General features: G+C 31.9%; 2 protein-coding genes across 2 annotated transcripts; one reads left to right on the top strand and one right to left on the bottom strand.

Annotated features, from left to right (window-relative positions):
* Positions 851 to 2178, top strand: LOC109347216 (glucan endo-1,3-beta-glucosidase). Its single transcript, XM_019586922.1, has 2 exons — positions 851 to 941; positions 1188 to 2178. The coding sequence occupies exons 1-2, from the start codon at positions 851 to 853 to the stop codon at positions 2132 to 2134; spliced, it is 1038 nt and encodes a 345-aa protein (XP_019442467.1). The 3' UTR covers positions 2135 to 2178.
* LOC109347095 lies at positions 5530 to 6339 on the bottom strand. The gene has a single exon (XM_019586823.1). It carries the CDS (start codon positions 6337 to 6339, stop codon positions 5530 to 5532), a length of 810 nt encoding a protein of 269 aa, XP_019442368.1.

Here is a 16105-nt window from a genome sequence, read left to right as displayed (position 1 = left end):
GAGATGTGCACCCAAAGGATTAGTTGAGAAAAGGATAATCACACACTCTGGAAATGATTAGTTATTTAACCATAGAGTGAGGGGATATCATTATTTATACCAAAAAGAAAAAAACAAGTCCAAAACCATATTGTAAACTATACTCTTAAAAAACCAAATTACACAATTCTCTATTTCCTTGTTTGAATTCTTTTCTTCTCCTAGGTGACCTTCTGGTGTTAGAAAAGTGGTATGAAAAACAAAGGAAAATCAAAATATAATTGTAAGAAAATTTGGGTTTAATGTTTAAAACGCGTTTACGATTATTATTTTAAGTAGTCAAATTAAAGTGATCTAATTCAAGTAAAGTATATGACTATATATATAATTGTCATGGAAATTATTGTGTAGATACCAAAAATATTATTTATATTTTATGATGTGCAAAATTGGAAATAAAAAAATGAAGTAGCATTACGCATCATGGAAGTAAGAGTTTATGATCCCAAGTCAAACACACCTACTAATTATTAATGAATTTCCTATTCTAATATCTCATCATTAGAAAGGAGAGATTTTAAGTTTTTAAGAGAGATTATACATAATGAGAGATTTCCTATTTTGCATGTTCTACTATGAACATGCATTCATATACAAGGACAAAAATATAATGTTGATAGATATAAAGTTTATTAACCATATTCCTCAATTAATATATTAAAAATATAGTGTTGACAGATATGGTTCCATAAATAGACCGATTTTATATCCCCTTTAATTCAAGGGGAATGACTGAATCATTATATAAATAGACTAGAATTGAAGCCTTAATATCAATATACTCCTTAACCAATTTCTCTCTCTCTCTCAAATGGCTCAATCACATTTAGTTGGAAAAAGTTCCTTAATGGTATCTATAGTTCTCCAAGTTGTTCTACTAATTGCTAGCATAGGCACAACAGGTTGCTTCATCTCTCTTTATTCCCTCTGATCTATCTCTCTTTGAGTATAATTATTAGTTTGTTTTCCCTAATTCTTTCTTCAGGGGGTTGTCATAATGAGATTGTAGTATGTCTCTATCAATTCACTAACACATGATTTGATTAATTTGTTAAGTAATGAGTTGATGCTAAGTTTATGTTTCCTATACTATGAAAATGTAGAAATATGTGATTTGGTTTATAACTCTATGTACCATATGAATGCAGGTGCACAAACAGGTGTATGTTATGGAAGACAAGGTGACAACTTGCCTCCACCAAATGATGTTGTGAATCTATTGAAGGAACAAAAAATCCAAAGGGTGAGAATCTATGATCCAAACCAACAAGTCCTAGAAGCTCTACAAGGTTCCAATATAGAGGTTGTGCTTGGAATCCCAAATGCCTACATCCAAAACATATCTACTAGCCAAGAAAATGCAAATAAGTGGGTCCAAGACAATGTCAAAACCTATGCCAATGTCAAATTCAGATACATTGTTGTGGGAAATGAAGTAAAGCCTGGTGACCCATTTACACAATTTGTAGTGCCTGCCATGCAAAACATTCAAACGGCCATTTTTGAAGCTGGCCTAGGGAAAGAAATCAAAGTTTCCACTGCCATTGAATCTGGTGCCTTGGGATTATATTTCCCACCATCAAATGGCACATTCGGATCAGATTATCTTGAAGCATATCTTGGTGGTGTCATAAAGTTTCTAGTGAATAATGATTCACCATTACTTGTTAATTTGTACCCTTACATTATTCATATTAGCAACCCTGATGATATTAGTGTTGAATATGCTCTTTTCACATCTACTTCTATACCTGTGAAAGACAATTCACTTTATTATACGAACCTTTTTGATGTTTATGTAGATGCTATTTATTCTGCATTGGAGAAAACAGGTGGAAATTCAGTGAGAATAGTTGTATCAGAGACAGGTTGGCCTTCATCTGGTGGCACAGAAACTACACTTGATAATGCAAAAACTTATAACACAAACTTGGTTCAACATGTGAAGGTAGGGACTCCAAAAAGGCCTGCTATACCTCTTGAAACTTATGTGTATGCCATTTTTGATGAGAATCAGAAGTCTTCTGAGTATGAGAAATTTTGGGGGCTATTCCTTCCAAATAAACAACCTAAATACCCAATTAATCTGAATTAGTAGAAGCAAATAGGGGTCGTAAGAAATAAGGGTTATGGTTCCAAACAAGCCTTTCCTATGTGATTCTTGTACACAAGGGTAGGATGAAAAAATAAGGTTAAACTTATGTGATTCTTGTACATAAGGGTTATGGTTCCAACCAACTTTACTTCATATTTTACCCCTCCTCAAATTTCTACAGCTCTTTCATCGTTTTGGGTTGATCTCTCATAGGATTACCTATTTTATTGTGCACAATTTATTTTATGGAGTGGTTAATTCAGAATAAGGAAATTTTATTTACTTGTTATTTTTAAATATTAATATTGTTTTTTATTTTAATATTTTTTTTATAATTAGTTGTAATTTATGAAAAGTTAAAAAATGAGTCAATACTCATTTTTATTTTAAAAAATTTCCTGTGTATCAATTTGATCTCTGAAAAATAAAAATAAAATAGTACTCAAATATTGTTAATGTGGCTCAAAACGATCCTTATTGAGGGTCATAAAATGCTAAAAATCAGTAAGTTGACTTACTTTAATATTTTAGGTACCATTTTAGGGTTTTCAAATTTTCAAGACCAAATTGCTTCACAAAAAATTTTAAGGGACTAAAATAGTTCTTTACTTTAATTTTTTTATGGAAACTATATATATATATATATGGTGATAAATATTGAAAAAAGTATAGTTTAAAAATAGTATAAAAACAACCAAAATAATCATAACATAAACAAATAACTTTGTATTTTTGTAATAGACTCTGTAAAAAATGATTTTTCTACCTTAGCTAAGTGTAACAGATCATCTTATATTCAGTTTTCAGCTAAGGTATTCAATCATAAATAAATTATGAACAAAATACACTCTCACAATTTATAATCTTACAACTTATATATTAAAACTAAAAACATAATTATGTCAAATCCTGTGATTTTCTTGGATGAATTAAATCAAATGTGAAATAAATCCTTACTAAAATCCACTGCTAAAAAAAAGAAAAGTAAATTGATTACTTCTTCTGCAAGGTCAGCAACAATGAGATTTTCTAGATCAAAATGATAAAATTGCCATCATTATTTTCATACAATCACCTAATACTTCAGGAAGAATATGCATGCTAATTACACATGGTTGTACCGTTATAAGATACTGGTAGTAATTTTAATTTTCAAACAAATTAAAAACATGTAATTATTATTTTAATTTGAAAATATTTTATACAAACATAAAGTTAATTGCTGAAATTTTAATAAATTTATTATTTTATTTAATTCAGAAAATATATTTATCATTAGTTCAATAAAATATTCTTCAAACATATTCAAGAAAAACTCATATCTCTTTCTTTTTTTTATTTCTTTCATTTTTCTAGAACAACTAATAAGGCTAAACCAAACAAAGTGCTAATTTTATAAGCAAAATACTATGGAGCAGAAAAAAAGAGGAGAAAAAGGCATTCCCACAATAATTATATGTCTCTTGTACCTTTCATACTTTTCAGTTTATGAGACAAATCTTTCATATTTACCAAATAAGTTTGGTTGTCGTTGTTTTGAAATTATTCATGAAGTATGGTGGAGGAATGACACAATATTGGTGTTGTTTTGAGTGATTATTAAAACGGGTACACATCTGCTGTCACATAAGTTATGTCACTGCATGTACCATCAATTCTGATTGGTCAGAAAAATAATTAACTTTTAATTTATCAGACTTCATGTGAAGATGATAAATTAATAAAACATGTAACTATGAAATGAGATCCTTTAATTTAGTTATGGGACACACCATTTTCTAAGGTATCTTGTGATTTAGATTCTCTAACCTCATTTTTTCCTTAATAATGGTGATATTGTACTATAGGGATTGGAGAGTGATGTAAGTGAAAGAAATGTAAATGAGTTTAACATTATATTTAGACCCAAAATTTTAAGATATTATGTATACATGTGCAACTTTGTAAAAGGGAATCCTCATAATTTTAAAGTATTATCATCATTTTTAGATGTTCTATAATCAACTTTATCCCCTTTTATTGTTTGATTCTTAATCGGCAGCTATAAAAACTTTGGTTATCAACAGTTTTGTTTTAATTTGTTGGTTTTAAAAAAATCACTTAATAAAACATTACTAATTCATTAATGAGACACTACAATTCATTTAGTAAAACGTTTTCTTCTTTGCAACCCATTACTTCATTTCATGAAAATATCACAACTTTATTAGTTTACATGTCGGTGTTGTGATCTTTGAAGGGAAATGACAAGAACTAGGTAAGCTAGACAAAAAAAATGGTATTTTTGTTTCAAATTTGGTTGTAATGGAGTTCCATAATGTTCCTAATTTGATTTGATGTTAACAACGAAAGTTAACACGATGAGTAAGCCATGGCCAAAGCAAGTGAGCCTTTTCTATGGATGTGATAATTGAAACGCAAATAGAGGTGCCTAGCCTGCTACATATTGGAGCACATACAAACTTGCATATTGGAGCACTCGTCTTGTGTGTAGAGTGATAACAATCTTTCAATCCTTCTTTCGAATATGATTTATATATCTAGTTGGAATTTTAAAGTTGGGTTTGCCATCGGTATCTCTAACAAGTTTTCCGGCATCGGTTCTGAATTGTCGGATAGTCTTTCTAGCGGATTCAAGGATGTAATCATTGTACTCATCATCAACATCAAAAGTTGACTAAAACACATAAACATAAATACAACACGTAAATCATGATCCTTCAAGTATAGGATTGCGACACTTGTGAACGTCTAATTTAGTACAGCCCAAAATGAAAGAGATACAAAATTAGTTTGTAATTGAATAAATCTCACTGTATATAAATATTCAAATAAATAAAGTCTATTGTTTTTTTTTTCTTTCCCACATATATCCTCACACTAGAGGTAATTTTGTCCGAGTCAGGAATATCTACAGGTATGTGAGATTAACTCTCTCAGCGGATGTTTTTTCTATCCACAAGACTCGAACCCCAAACTTTGCTTAAGGAAAATCAAGCATGTACCACTTGAACCAACACTTGTTGGATTGGTTGTTAAGAGATATATATTTATATAAATGAATAAATCCAACCACTTCTTAGGAGATATGTATTGATTTAAAACTAATATATCTTACTAGTTTTTTTTAATTTTAAATAAGGGATATGTATTCTATCACTTCTTGGAAGAGCATTAACCATTGATAAAGATATTTTTTATTAAAGTGGCATATCTCCTATGTCAAAGCTTTATATTTTTCAACAAAATTTTTTTTATAACAATGGTGTAACTACACCTGATATATATGTAAAGAGACGGTTACAAAGTGAAATTTACATATTCCTAAAACGATAGTTGGACATGCTCAATTTGTTCCTAGTGTATTCACTAAAAATAAAATTAGGAATTGAATGCTATATAGTATGTGTTCTCGAAACTATTCCATAAGATGTTAATTTATCCGCACAAGTGTTACCCTCCCTAAAGATATGGGTGATTGTATAGTTCATTGTTTGAAGTTTATCCTTACACCTTATCCAATCATTGAGAAGATTCTGTGGAGGATTTGATTTACCACTAAAAATATCCAACAGCATCATTGAGTCAACTTCAATCCAAAGATTTTGCCAACCTCTATTGGAAGCAATGTTCACAGCATGCATTACTACATGAAACTCAGCAAAAATAGCATTTTGAATGCTTAAGTAGTTAGCAAATGCAGTGATATAGATTCCATTATGATCCCTGAAGATTCCCCCTCCCCCTGAGTGACCCGGAGACCCATGAGCCGCTCCATCCGTGTTTACTTTGATCCAGCCCACCTTAGGAGGTAACCAGGTAACTTCTATGATCCTAGGAGCAAGATTTAGCTTGACAGTGATGTTGAAGCTCTTAAGAATTATCAAGTCAGCAACAGAGGGAGTTGCAGAGGCAGGGGATGAGTTACCAGCTAAAGATGTTTCTTTTTTTATCCTTCTAATTGCATGTGAAATGGGAATGATGACTCCCTCAAACCTGTTCTGGTTTCTACATAACCATATTGTGCTTAAGGTATTAATTGCATAAGCTATCAAGACCTCCTTTACCTGGTTCTTTTTCTGCTGAGAGCAATCACTAATGAGGCTTTGAACTGGAGTATTGTTCAACTGAATAGAGAAAGCATTATTGACCCATTCCCAGAGTTTAGAGGCAAATTTGCAATGAAGAAATAGGTGATCCTCCATTCGTTGTTGGAATTACACATATTGCAGATAGAGGCCATGGCACAACCCCTTTTTCTTATATTATCATCAGTTGGCATCTTCTTATGCATAATTCTCCAAGTGATGAATGACTTTGAAGGTGGAATAGCTGAAGACCAAATCAACTTGCACCAGCTTAATTGAATTGGGTAATGCATGACTTCATTACAAGTAGCTTTCAGGGATAGAGAACCATCAATGGACTTTTGCCACATTAATTTTTCCAAGTTACTTGTTGTTGTAGTTTTTGCAATCTTCTCAATTATGTTAGGGAAAATCCTATCCATAAATCTAGGAATGATCCACTTTGATCCCCGCCTGAAGCATGCCACAGAAGAAAAAAGGAAGAATGCAACTCATGATGGATACTCATAAAGTCAACCAAAGGCTCACCTATCCAGTTGTCCTTCCAGAAGTTAATTTCCTCACCATTTCCCACCAAAAATATTGAGTTTAAATTGCAAGCCTGCCAATTCTCCGTAATTCCAGACCAACTTGAAGATTTGAAGTATCTGATTGGAGGGGAGTAATTGCTCCCAAATCTGTCCCTAAAAAAGATGGTCCATTCCTGGTTTGAAGTTCTCATATCCCAAGCAAGCTTTAGCAGAGAAGCTTTATTCATTAACTTAACTGATCTGATACCCAAGCCCCCTACAAGGATTGGAGAACACACTTTAGACCAGGCCACAGTGACAATCTTTCTTTTCTCTGTATCACCAGCCCAGATAAAATTCCTTATCCCTTTATCCACTAAACTCAACAGATAGTTTGGCCATTTATAAATGTGAAAACTGTAGACAATCATGCTGTGAATTATAGATTTAACAAGCTCAACTCTACCCATAATTGATAGAGAGGATCCTTTCCAAGAAGACATTTTTTCAAGATCTTATCAGCAATAGGCTGAAGATGAATCATCTTTGGCTTCCCTTTGAACAAGGGCACACCCAAGTAAGTGAAAGGAAGATTGCCAGCAGAGAAACCCAACCAGGATGCAATGGAAGATTGCTTTCTAGGAGAGGCATTTCCAGCATAGAACTTGCATTTGGTAATGTTTATTTCTTGACCAGATGCTTGAGCATAACCCACTACCAACTGTTTTAGACCCAGCAATTCCCTTTTAACCTCTTTGCAAAAAATGAGAATGTCATCAGCATATAAAACATGACTTATGGTGTATATGTTTTTAGGGCCAGATATTGTACTTAGCCTATTTTCCATCACAAGTTTAGTTATGCCCCTGCTAAGTACATCTTCAGCAATACAAAAGAGAATAGAAGAAAAGGGATCTCCCTGTCTTACCCCTCTACTACACTTGAAGAAACCAGCACTAGAGCCATTAACAATGATAGAAAGCCTAGCATAGTGGAGAATGACCTTGATCCAGTTATAGAATTTCTGATTAAAACCAAAAGCCTTTAGAGTGTCTAGAAGGAAATCCCAGTCCATTGTATCAAAAGCTTTCTTCATGTCAAGTTTGATTGCCAGATTACCTCCAAAAGTCTTATGATCCAACAAATTAATAGCCTCATAAGTAATGTAGATACAATCTTGTATTTTTCTGTCTTGAATGAACCCTCTTTGTTGAGGAGAGATGATTCTAGTGGCAATAGAAGCCAATCTATCAGTAAGAACCTTTGTGATTATCTTGAACTGAAAGTTGGGTCGAGCTATAGGCCCGAAATCCTCAATTCTTTCTGCACCTTCAATCTTTGGTATCAAGACAATAGAGTTGGAGTTTAGATTTGTGAGAATCCAACCATGAGTAAATAATTGTTACACAGAGTTACAAACCTCAGGTTGCACTATATCCCAGAAGTGTTGGTAGAAGCAGCCACCAAAACCGTCTGGACCAGGAGCACCATCTCCATTCATTGCAAACACAGCTGTCTTAATTTCCTCATTAGAGGGAAGCTTAGTTAGCATTGCATTGTCATCATCTGAAACTAAGTTTGGGACCACTGATTGGATTAGATCATTAGGAGAGGTATTATTTTGAGAGCCAAACAAAATAGTAAAAGCTTAAAGCATGGTTTGAAATATCCAACTGCTCATATAGGATTGTGTCACCAACTTTTAAAAAGGACATAGACTTGGTTATTTGTCTAATTTTAGTTACCTTGTGGAAGAAGCTAGTGTTCCTATCACCATACAAATGCCAATTGAGTCTGGCCTTCTCCTTCCAAAAAACCTCTTCCACAATAAGAGCTCTAGAAACCTCAGATTAGGCTATGTCATCTTGATCTAAAAGGGACTCCTCAGCACCCAAATCATTAATGCACTTCTCTATAGTTTCCACATTCATCGTAGCCATGTTTACCCTAGTGATGAATGTTTCTAAACACAGTGACGTTCCAATTTCTGAGCTCCTCTTTTAGAATCTTCAGCTTTTGAGCAAGGATGAACATTAGGCAACCAATTACCTCAATTTTCCATATATAATTAACAAGTCTTCTACAATCCAGATTTTCCAACCACATTTTGCGAAATCTAAAAGAGGAGAATCTAGTTGAGGTTGATAAAACTGAATGGAATAACATAGGATGATGATCAAATGCCACTCTAGGCAGTGTGCAATAAGACACCTGGCTCCAGTTGATGATCCAATCCTCATTACAAAGGGCTTTATCAAGCCTTTTTTAGTTAGAGCATATCCTCTTCTTCGATTGGACCAACAGAACTGAGCTCCACCAGTTTAGAGTTGCAGAAGACCAACATTGTCAATAAAAGATTGGAAATCAGAACAAGAAATTCTAGCATGCAGAGTGTTACTTCTGCACTCATGTGCACCAATTACAGCATTAAAATCCCCAATACAACACCAAGGCCCAGGGTGAGCCGGCATATCAGCATTGACAGCAGACCAAAGGGTTCTTCTACTTAAGTAGCTAGTCGAAGCATAAACTGCACAAACCATGAAAATCTTATTTTCAAAGTTTAAGGAGATTGAAATATGATGATCAAAATTGATCAAAAAAGAAGGATATAACCCAATTTTACATAGGCCCCATATTGAAGGAATCAGGCTCCCCTTATTGTTAACAAAAAAATCTGAAGATTCAAATCAGTCCAGAATCTAAGCTTTATAACATCCACTGAGATCATAGGCTCAGCAACAAAAACCAGATCCGGATTATGGGCAAAACATATTTTTTAGGGTCAACTTTGATTTTAAGTTCCCTAATCCCCTACAGTTCCAATAGAGAACTCTCGTTTAGATATGTTTAGATAACCACCATTTCTGGTTTGGTACACCTTTGCTGATTGACCTCTCTTTTTCATATTTTTCTTTTGTGATCTGCTAAGAACCTTGGAGAAGTTATCCTCCACTTCCTCATTACTCTCATCATCATCCAAAAGTCTACCCATTATACGGTTATCATTAGCTGCAACATTGTGTAACTCAGCTGACTCTTGGACTATGATGTTGTCACTTTGTGTATCAGATTCAACTTCTCCAATTGAATTGTCCACCCTTGTATTAACCAGCTCATTCTCAATCTGAATATCTAGATTCTCCCTAGATTGTGGCGTTATTACCAACCTCTCCAAGTCTTGAAGATTTTCCTCCACCTCTTTATCAATTTCCAAATTAATGACCAGATCATTAACCTAAGTCTCCTTTGGAGATTTCTCTACCACCTTTGCTTTTTTATTCACATTTTTTATAGTCACCTCTGCCTCCTGATTTTTGTTAGTTCTACGACATTGAGCAACCATGTGGCCAATGGCTTGACATCCTTGACAGAAATCTGGCAAATTTTCGTATTCAATGGAGACAAAAAAACCAAACCTTTTCTTTCAACAAGGATTTGGTCTGGTAGTTTTGCCTTTAAGTTGAGCTCCATCATTACTCTAGCAAAATGGCCAAAAGATCTAGTGTGAGTAGCTTCATCCAGAGAGATTGGGATTCTTATACCCCCTGCAATAGAGAATATTATTCTAGGGCTCCAATACTTTTGTGGAAGGTTGTGTATCTTGATCCAGCATTGAGTATGTGACAGTTTTTCCAAGTTTGGATTGAAGTCAGGTGACCAAAGAAAAAGTCTGAGGAATTTAGGCTTCAAGCTCCAAGAGCCCACAGAGCAAACATTTCTCATGTCTTCCATTGAGGAAAATGCAAAATCATAAAAGCCTTTACCAAGGGAGATCATAGACCATTTACCAATCTTGCTCCACAAAGCTTGGAGCTTGTTTTTCAAATCTGTAAACTTTAGAGGGGAGTCTCCCTTGGACAGAATGAGTCATCCATGAAGATGGTTTTTACATCTTTGTAGTCCTGGTTGGTACTCCTTTTCAGGTATTTTGATGGAAATAGCATCCCCCTTTATACAAGGTTGGGGTAGTTGTGAAGTAGTTATGTCACATGAGAACTTTAGAGCTTGGGCGAAAGACTTTTTCCTTGGAGAGATTGGAGGATCTTGTTGAGCAACAGACTCCGCTTGATTCCCCTTGTTCATGTCTCCCAGGAAGCTCCATGGTATAAATGCAGTTGTAGAATTCATGATAAGGAAGATGAAGTATTCCAAGAAAGTTGGAGCCAAACCTAGCAGAGAGATTTTTTCACCATTGTTTCACCATTTTTTCAACTCCTAATTTGTTTTCACACAAGTTTTCTCACTTTTCATTTATTCTTTTCAACAATAAATAGATACCTAATCTCCACTTGAAACACACGATAAAACACCCGAAAAAACACTAGAAAATATCAAAGGGAAATCTCGAAATTCACATCATCTCTCTTCCTTTTCCATCGTTCTCCAAAATGTATATTCAAGCTTAGTTGTATGATGTGCTAATGTTAGATGCTGAAAAATAATTAATTTTTTTAGTAATTTTAATTACTTAATTTCTTTTTTTATATAAATAATAATAAATACATTTTCCCTATCGTTATATAATTAAATAATAATTACTTTTATTTTTAATAAATAATATCATAGTTTTTTAAAAATAAATATATACATAAACTATTATTAATTTTACTTTTTATAAATAATAACAACACTTTTTTACATAAATAATAATTAACTGACTAAACTTCGCTTCTTATAAATAATAAGAAATATTTTATTATTATAAATGAATAAATCATAATTAAATAATAAAAATTAAAACATATTTATTATATTAACTTAAGTTAAGGGATAATATTGTCTTTGTTATCTTTATTTTCTTTATAAAAAATGTAGTAAGGATTAAAAGATGGAAGTGGTTAATATTTTATCTTCTAGCTCTTTAAATTGGGACAAGGTTATAGAAATACAGCTATCAATTATCTCTTAATGTGAGTAGGCGGGTGATGATAAATGTTGAAATTTATTTAAACCTTATAATAAGAAAAAGTATAGATTGGAATAGTGGACACAATCATTATAATATTTTCTCATTCCTTGAGTTAAGATGTTGTTGCGAATAATGGGTTGTTATTTTACTTTCTATAGGTGAGGATGATGAACTACGATCAACATTATTTCTTCTCTCTTAATCTTTATATAATAAAAATCATCACAGCCAAGAAAACATTTTTGTCAAAGAGTCATGCAAGTCTTGATTCCCTATTATGCATGAGAATATATATTATTAGGGATGACAAAAATAGTTACACCGTAGGTACCTATAGAAATACTTATAACAAATAATGCAAAAATAACTTATTAGTTAGGATGTGTATCATAATCACATTTTAGTGTCTCTACTACTTATTGAAATGAGGAGTAATTTCATGACAAATGTGATTTCTTCTATTACTAATTTATTATAAAACAAATTCATTAATAAAATAAATAAAAGTGGTAGAAATATATTTTTTACCACACTAATAATACTTTTAAATAAAAGTTTTTAAAATATTTCGATCAAATCATTTTAGAATAACTTTTGCATTTAATAATCAGAGTAATAATTTTATATTTTCATTTCATTAAAGAAAGTAGAAATAATTAATTAATAAATTTCTAGACTCGAAAATAGAAAGTAAGATATAACATGAGTCGGAACCTCATTATTAGATTCTCAAGAATAATTTATATGAAGCAATTTATAAATTATTTTTAGAAATCTAATATTGAGGTTACAACTCATGTTGTATCTTACTTTCTGTTTCGAGCAGAGAAAATTATTAATTAATTATTTCTACTTTCTTTAAAGAAATGAAAATATAAAATTATTACTATGATTATTAAATGCAAAATGTATATTAAAATAATTTGACTGAAATATTTTAAAAAAATATTTTATTTAAAATTATTACTAGTCTGTCAAAAATATATTTGTAATACTGTTATTTATTTTATCAATCAATTTATTTTAAAAAATAATTAATCTCAGAATAGATCATATTTGTCTTGAAACCACTATTTACATTTTTTTTATGGTGCTTCGAAAATAAAAACATAAAAAAAGCGAAAAGAAAACTAAGTCAAAGAGACAATATCCAACTCCAAGAGAGACAGAACTTCAGCAGGAGGAGAATCCCAAATTCTAGAAGTCTCAAGAGATCCAAGGAGCTTAGCCAGAAAGTCTGCCACCGAATTCCCTTCTCTGAAGATATGATAGGTTCTAACCTCCCAATTTCTCTCGAGCAAGTCACTAATACTGAGAAAAATTCCTGCCAATCTGTCCAAACGAACTTGGACTCTTCCCGAAATGAAGTGGATAGCCTCAAGACAATCGCTCTCCAAGATTACCTTCCGATACCCCAAATTCCAAACAAGCTTTAACCCAAACTCAATAGCCAGCAGCTCCGCTAGAATTGAAGATCATATGCCAAAAGTAGTAGAGAAGCCAGAGATCCAAATCCCACCATCGCTGCGAATAACACCACCCCCTCTGATGGAATGATCCCTCAAGCTACAGCTGCCGTCAACATTTAGCTTAACCCAACCACTCTTCGACCGACACCAGTGGATAGGAGGCAATGGAGGGTCAATAGAAGAGTTAATAATGGAGCACCAATCGCTAAAATCATGATGGATATTCCTAGTGACATAGGAAATATCCCAAGGAGCACTACCAAAAATAGAGTTATTGCACCACCTCCAAGACCACCAGACACCGGCTAAAAAGAGGCGGCCATTATTGCGTTTAGCATTTGTCTCTAACCAAGACAAGCAAGAGTCATTATCCCAAAAGGAAATCTCGGAAAAGCCCAAACGATGCCAAAGAGAAGAAGAGTGCCCACAGTCTCGGAGAGTATGCAGAAGATCCTCAGTATGAAAATTACACCGATTACATGTTGACGAAATAGACATATTCCTTTTGAAACGAAGATAATTAGTTGGCAAAGATTCATGCATACATAACCAACAAAGAAACTTTACCTTTTCAGGTACATGCATCCGCCAAAGCCAAGTCTAATTTGACTGTAAGGAACCCAAAACCTCATTGCTCTTAAGCCACTAGTAGCCTGAATTAGCTGTATAAGATCCAGAAGCACTATCATCCCAAGACCAAGTATTATTAGGACCATAGGAAGAAGGTATGATAAGTTGCACAATAGCCTCTTTCACAGGAACAGGAATTAGAGTGTAGAGCAAACTGAAATCCCAAGTAGAGTCTTTCCGAAGATCCTTCACAGTCAGCTGAGTATCGGAAATACTATTCACTTGGATAAATAGTAGAGATCCTAAAACATGATAGGAAAATTATAAATGAAAAGAGAATAAAGAGAGATGAAATCAACCTATTATGCCTTTGCTAGCAATTAATAGCACAAATTTGAGAACTATAGATCTCAGTAAAGAACATTTTGGAGTTAAATGTGATTGAGCCATTTGAGGGAGATAGAGAGAAAAATTGGTTAAGGAGGCAATAATATAAGGATGTTGAAAATGGATGCATTAAGGCTTCAATTACAGTCTATTTATATAGACTAAATTAACGGGTCAATAATTAAATAATATTATTTTTATTCTTATTTATTTGTCTCATTCTAAAAATAATCATCCCACCTCTTAAGAAATTTAATGATCATGTTGATTAACACACATTAATTATAGTTTTTCTTCAAATATACCTTTCATCTCTCCATTGTCATTACTTGTTTACAATATGAACGTTTGATATTTTATCCCAGATTTATAAAATTTGGAGTCGCTACACGTTTTAGCATACAAAAATGTATAACATTATTTCTAAGTCTAATTTAGATAATTTTAGTTTTGGAATAGGATTTCAGAAGTTCAAAAGTCAATTACATCTTGAGCAAGATATTAATACATCGTTCATATATTAAAATGACACTCTCACTAATAAGATAAATTTATATCATAGGCTTCTATAAAAAAAAACTTTTTTTCTTATTTCTTAAGGATTAAAAATTTTATTTTTATAACTAGCAAGAGTTACCTTGATCATATGATGAGATGGAAATAGGGCTAGGTGGACATGTGTAATGCTTACTTGTGACAATACTCGTACTACTTGCGGGTAACCAGAAAGTTTTTAAGTTTAAATATATATTATATTTTAATATTTTATAATAATTATTATATATAAAATAGTTATTTATATGAATAATAAAAATTTTATTCGTGTTAAATTTATTAATGTATTTGATCACTGAAGTTCATTATTAAATAATAATAATAAAATGGATAATATAAAGTATAAAAAATTAAAAATGGATATATATATATATATATATATATATAATTCAAAAATAAATTCATAAATAGCGAATACCTACTGGTATCGTGGTAAAATCCACATTTATAAATTATTTTTGCGGTTACTCATTGTAAATATTTTTGTAAGTATCTAAATGAAGAGTATTTTTGGCATCCCTAATCATATGTATCATCATACACAATAGAGAGTCAAGACTTACGTGACTCTTTTATAAAAAATATTTTGCTAGTTGTGATGATTTTTATTATATAAAGATTAAAAGAAAAGAAATAATGCTAATAGTAATTTATCATCCTCACCTAAGTGAAATAACAACCCATTATTCGCTACAATATCTCAATTCAATGAGAGAGAAAATATTATATTGATTGTGTACACTTTTCCAATTTATAAAGATTTTTATTATAAGGTTAGCAGAAATTTCAATATTTATCGTCACATGCTTACCCACTTCAAAAGACATAATTGGGAACCTTATTTCTATTACGGTGTCTCAACTTAGAGGGCTAGAAGATAAAATCTTAACTACACAAAGACGATGTTATCCCCTAACTTATGTAAAAAATAAATATTTTTAAACTTTTATTATATAATTATGATTTATTTATTTAAAAAATAAAAGATTTATTACTATTTATAACAAGCAAAGTTTAGTAAACTATTTATTATTTATGTAAACAAGTGTTATTATTACTTATAAAAAAAGAAAAATAATAATAATTTATTCATTTATTTATTTTAAAATATTATTACACTATTTATTAAAAATAAAAGTAATAAAGTAAATATTTATTTAATTATATACTGAAAGGAAAAAATATATTTATTATTATTTATATAAAAACAAAATTAAATTAAATTACTTAAATAAAATAAATAAAAATTAAATTATTTATCCTCATTTTAACGTGCCGCATGTGATTATGCTCAATGTATATCGCGGAAAACAATGAAAAGGGAAGAGATGCGATGTGAATTTTGGGCTATCCCTTCGGGATCTACTTATTTTCGTGTGTTTCTAGAGTAGGCTAGGGGTCTATTGATTTTTGAAAATAAGAAGCTTTTTTTTCGTACTATCAATAATATTCTTTCATATATGGATAAGGAATTAATCTTT

The sequence above is a fragment of the Lupinus angustifolius genome, chromosome LG05, assembly GCF_001865875.1.
Source record: "Lupinus angustifolius cultivar Tanjil chromosome LG05, LupAngTanjil_v1.0, whole genome shotgun sequence".
Taxonomy (NCBI): Eukaryota; Viridiplantae; Streptophyta; class Magnoliopsida; order Fabales; family Fabaceae; genus Lupinus; species Lupinus angustifolius.
Note: the sequence above shows the minus strand (reverse complement) of the source record. Positions and strands in the feature narration are given on the sequence as shown.

What these genes read in the sequence shown, in the direction of transcription:
- LOC109347095 (XM_019586823.1), bottom strand. Translation starts at nt 6,339, where the DNA reads ATGGAGGATCACCTATTTCTTCATTGCAAATTTGCCTCTAAACTCTGG.
- LOC109347216 (XM_019586922.1), top strand. Translation starts at nt 851, where the DNA reads ATGGCTCAATCACATTTAGTTGGAAAAAGTTCCTTAATGGTATCTATA. An exon ending in TGCTAGCATAGGCACAACAG is followed by an intron (nt 942 to 1,187) that starts GTTGCTTCATCT and finishes ATATGAATGCAG; the next exon opens with GTGCACAAACAGGTGTATGT.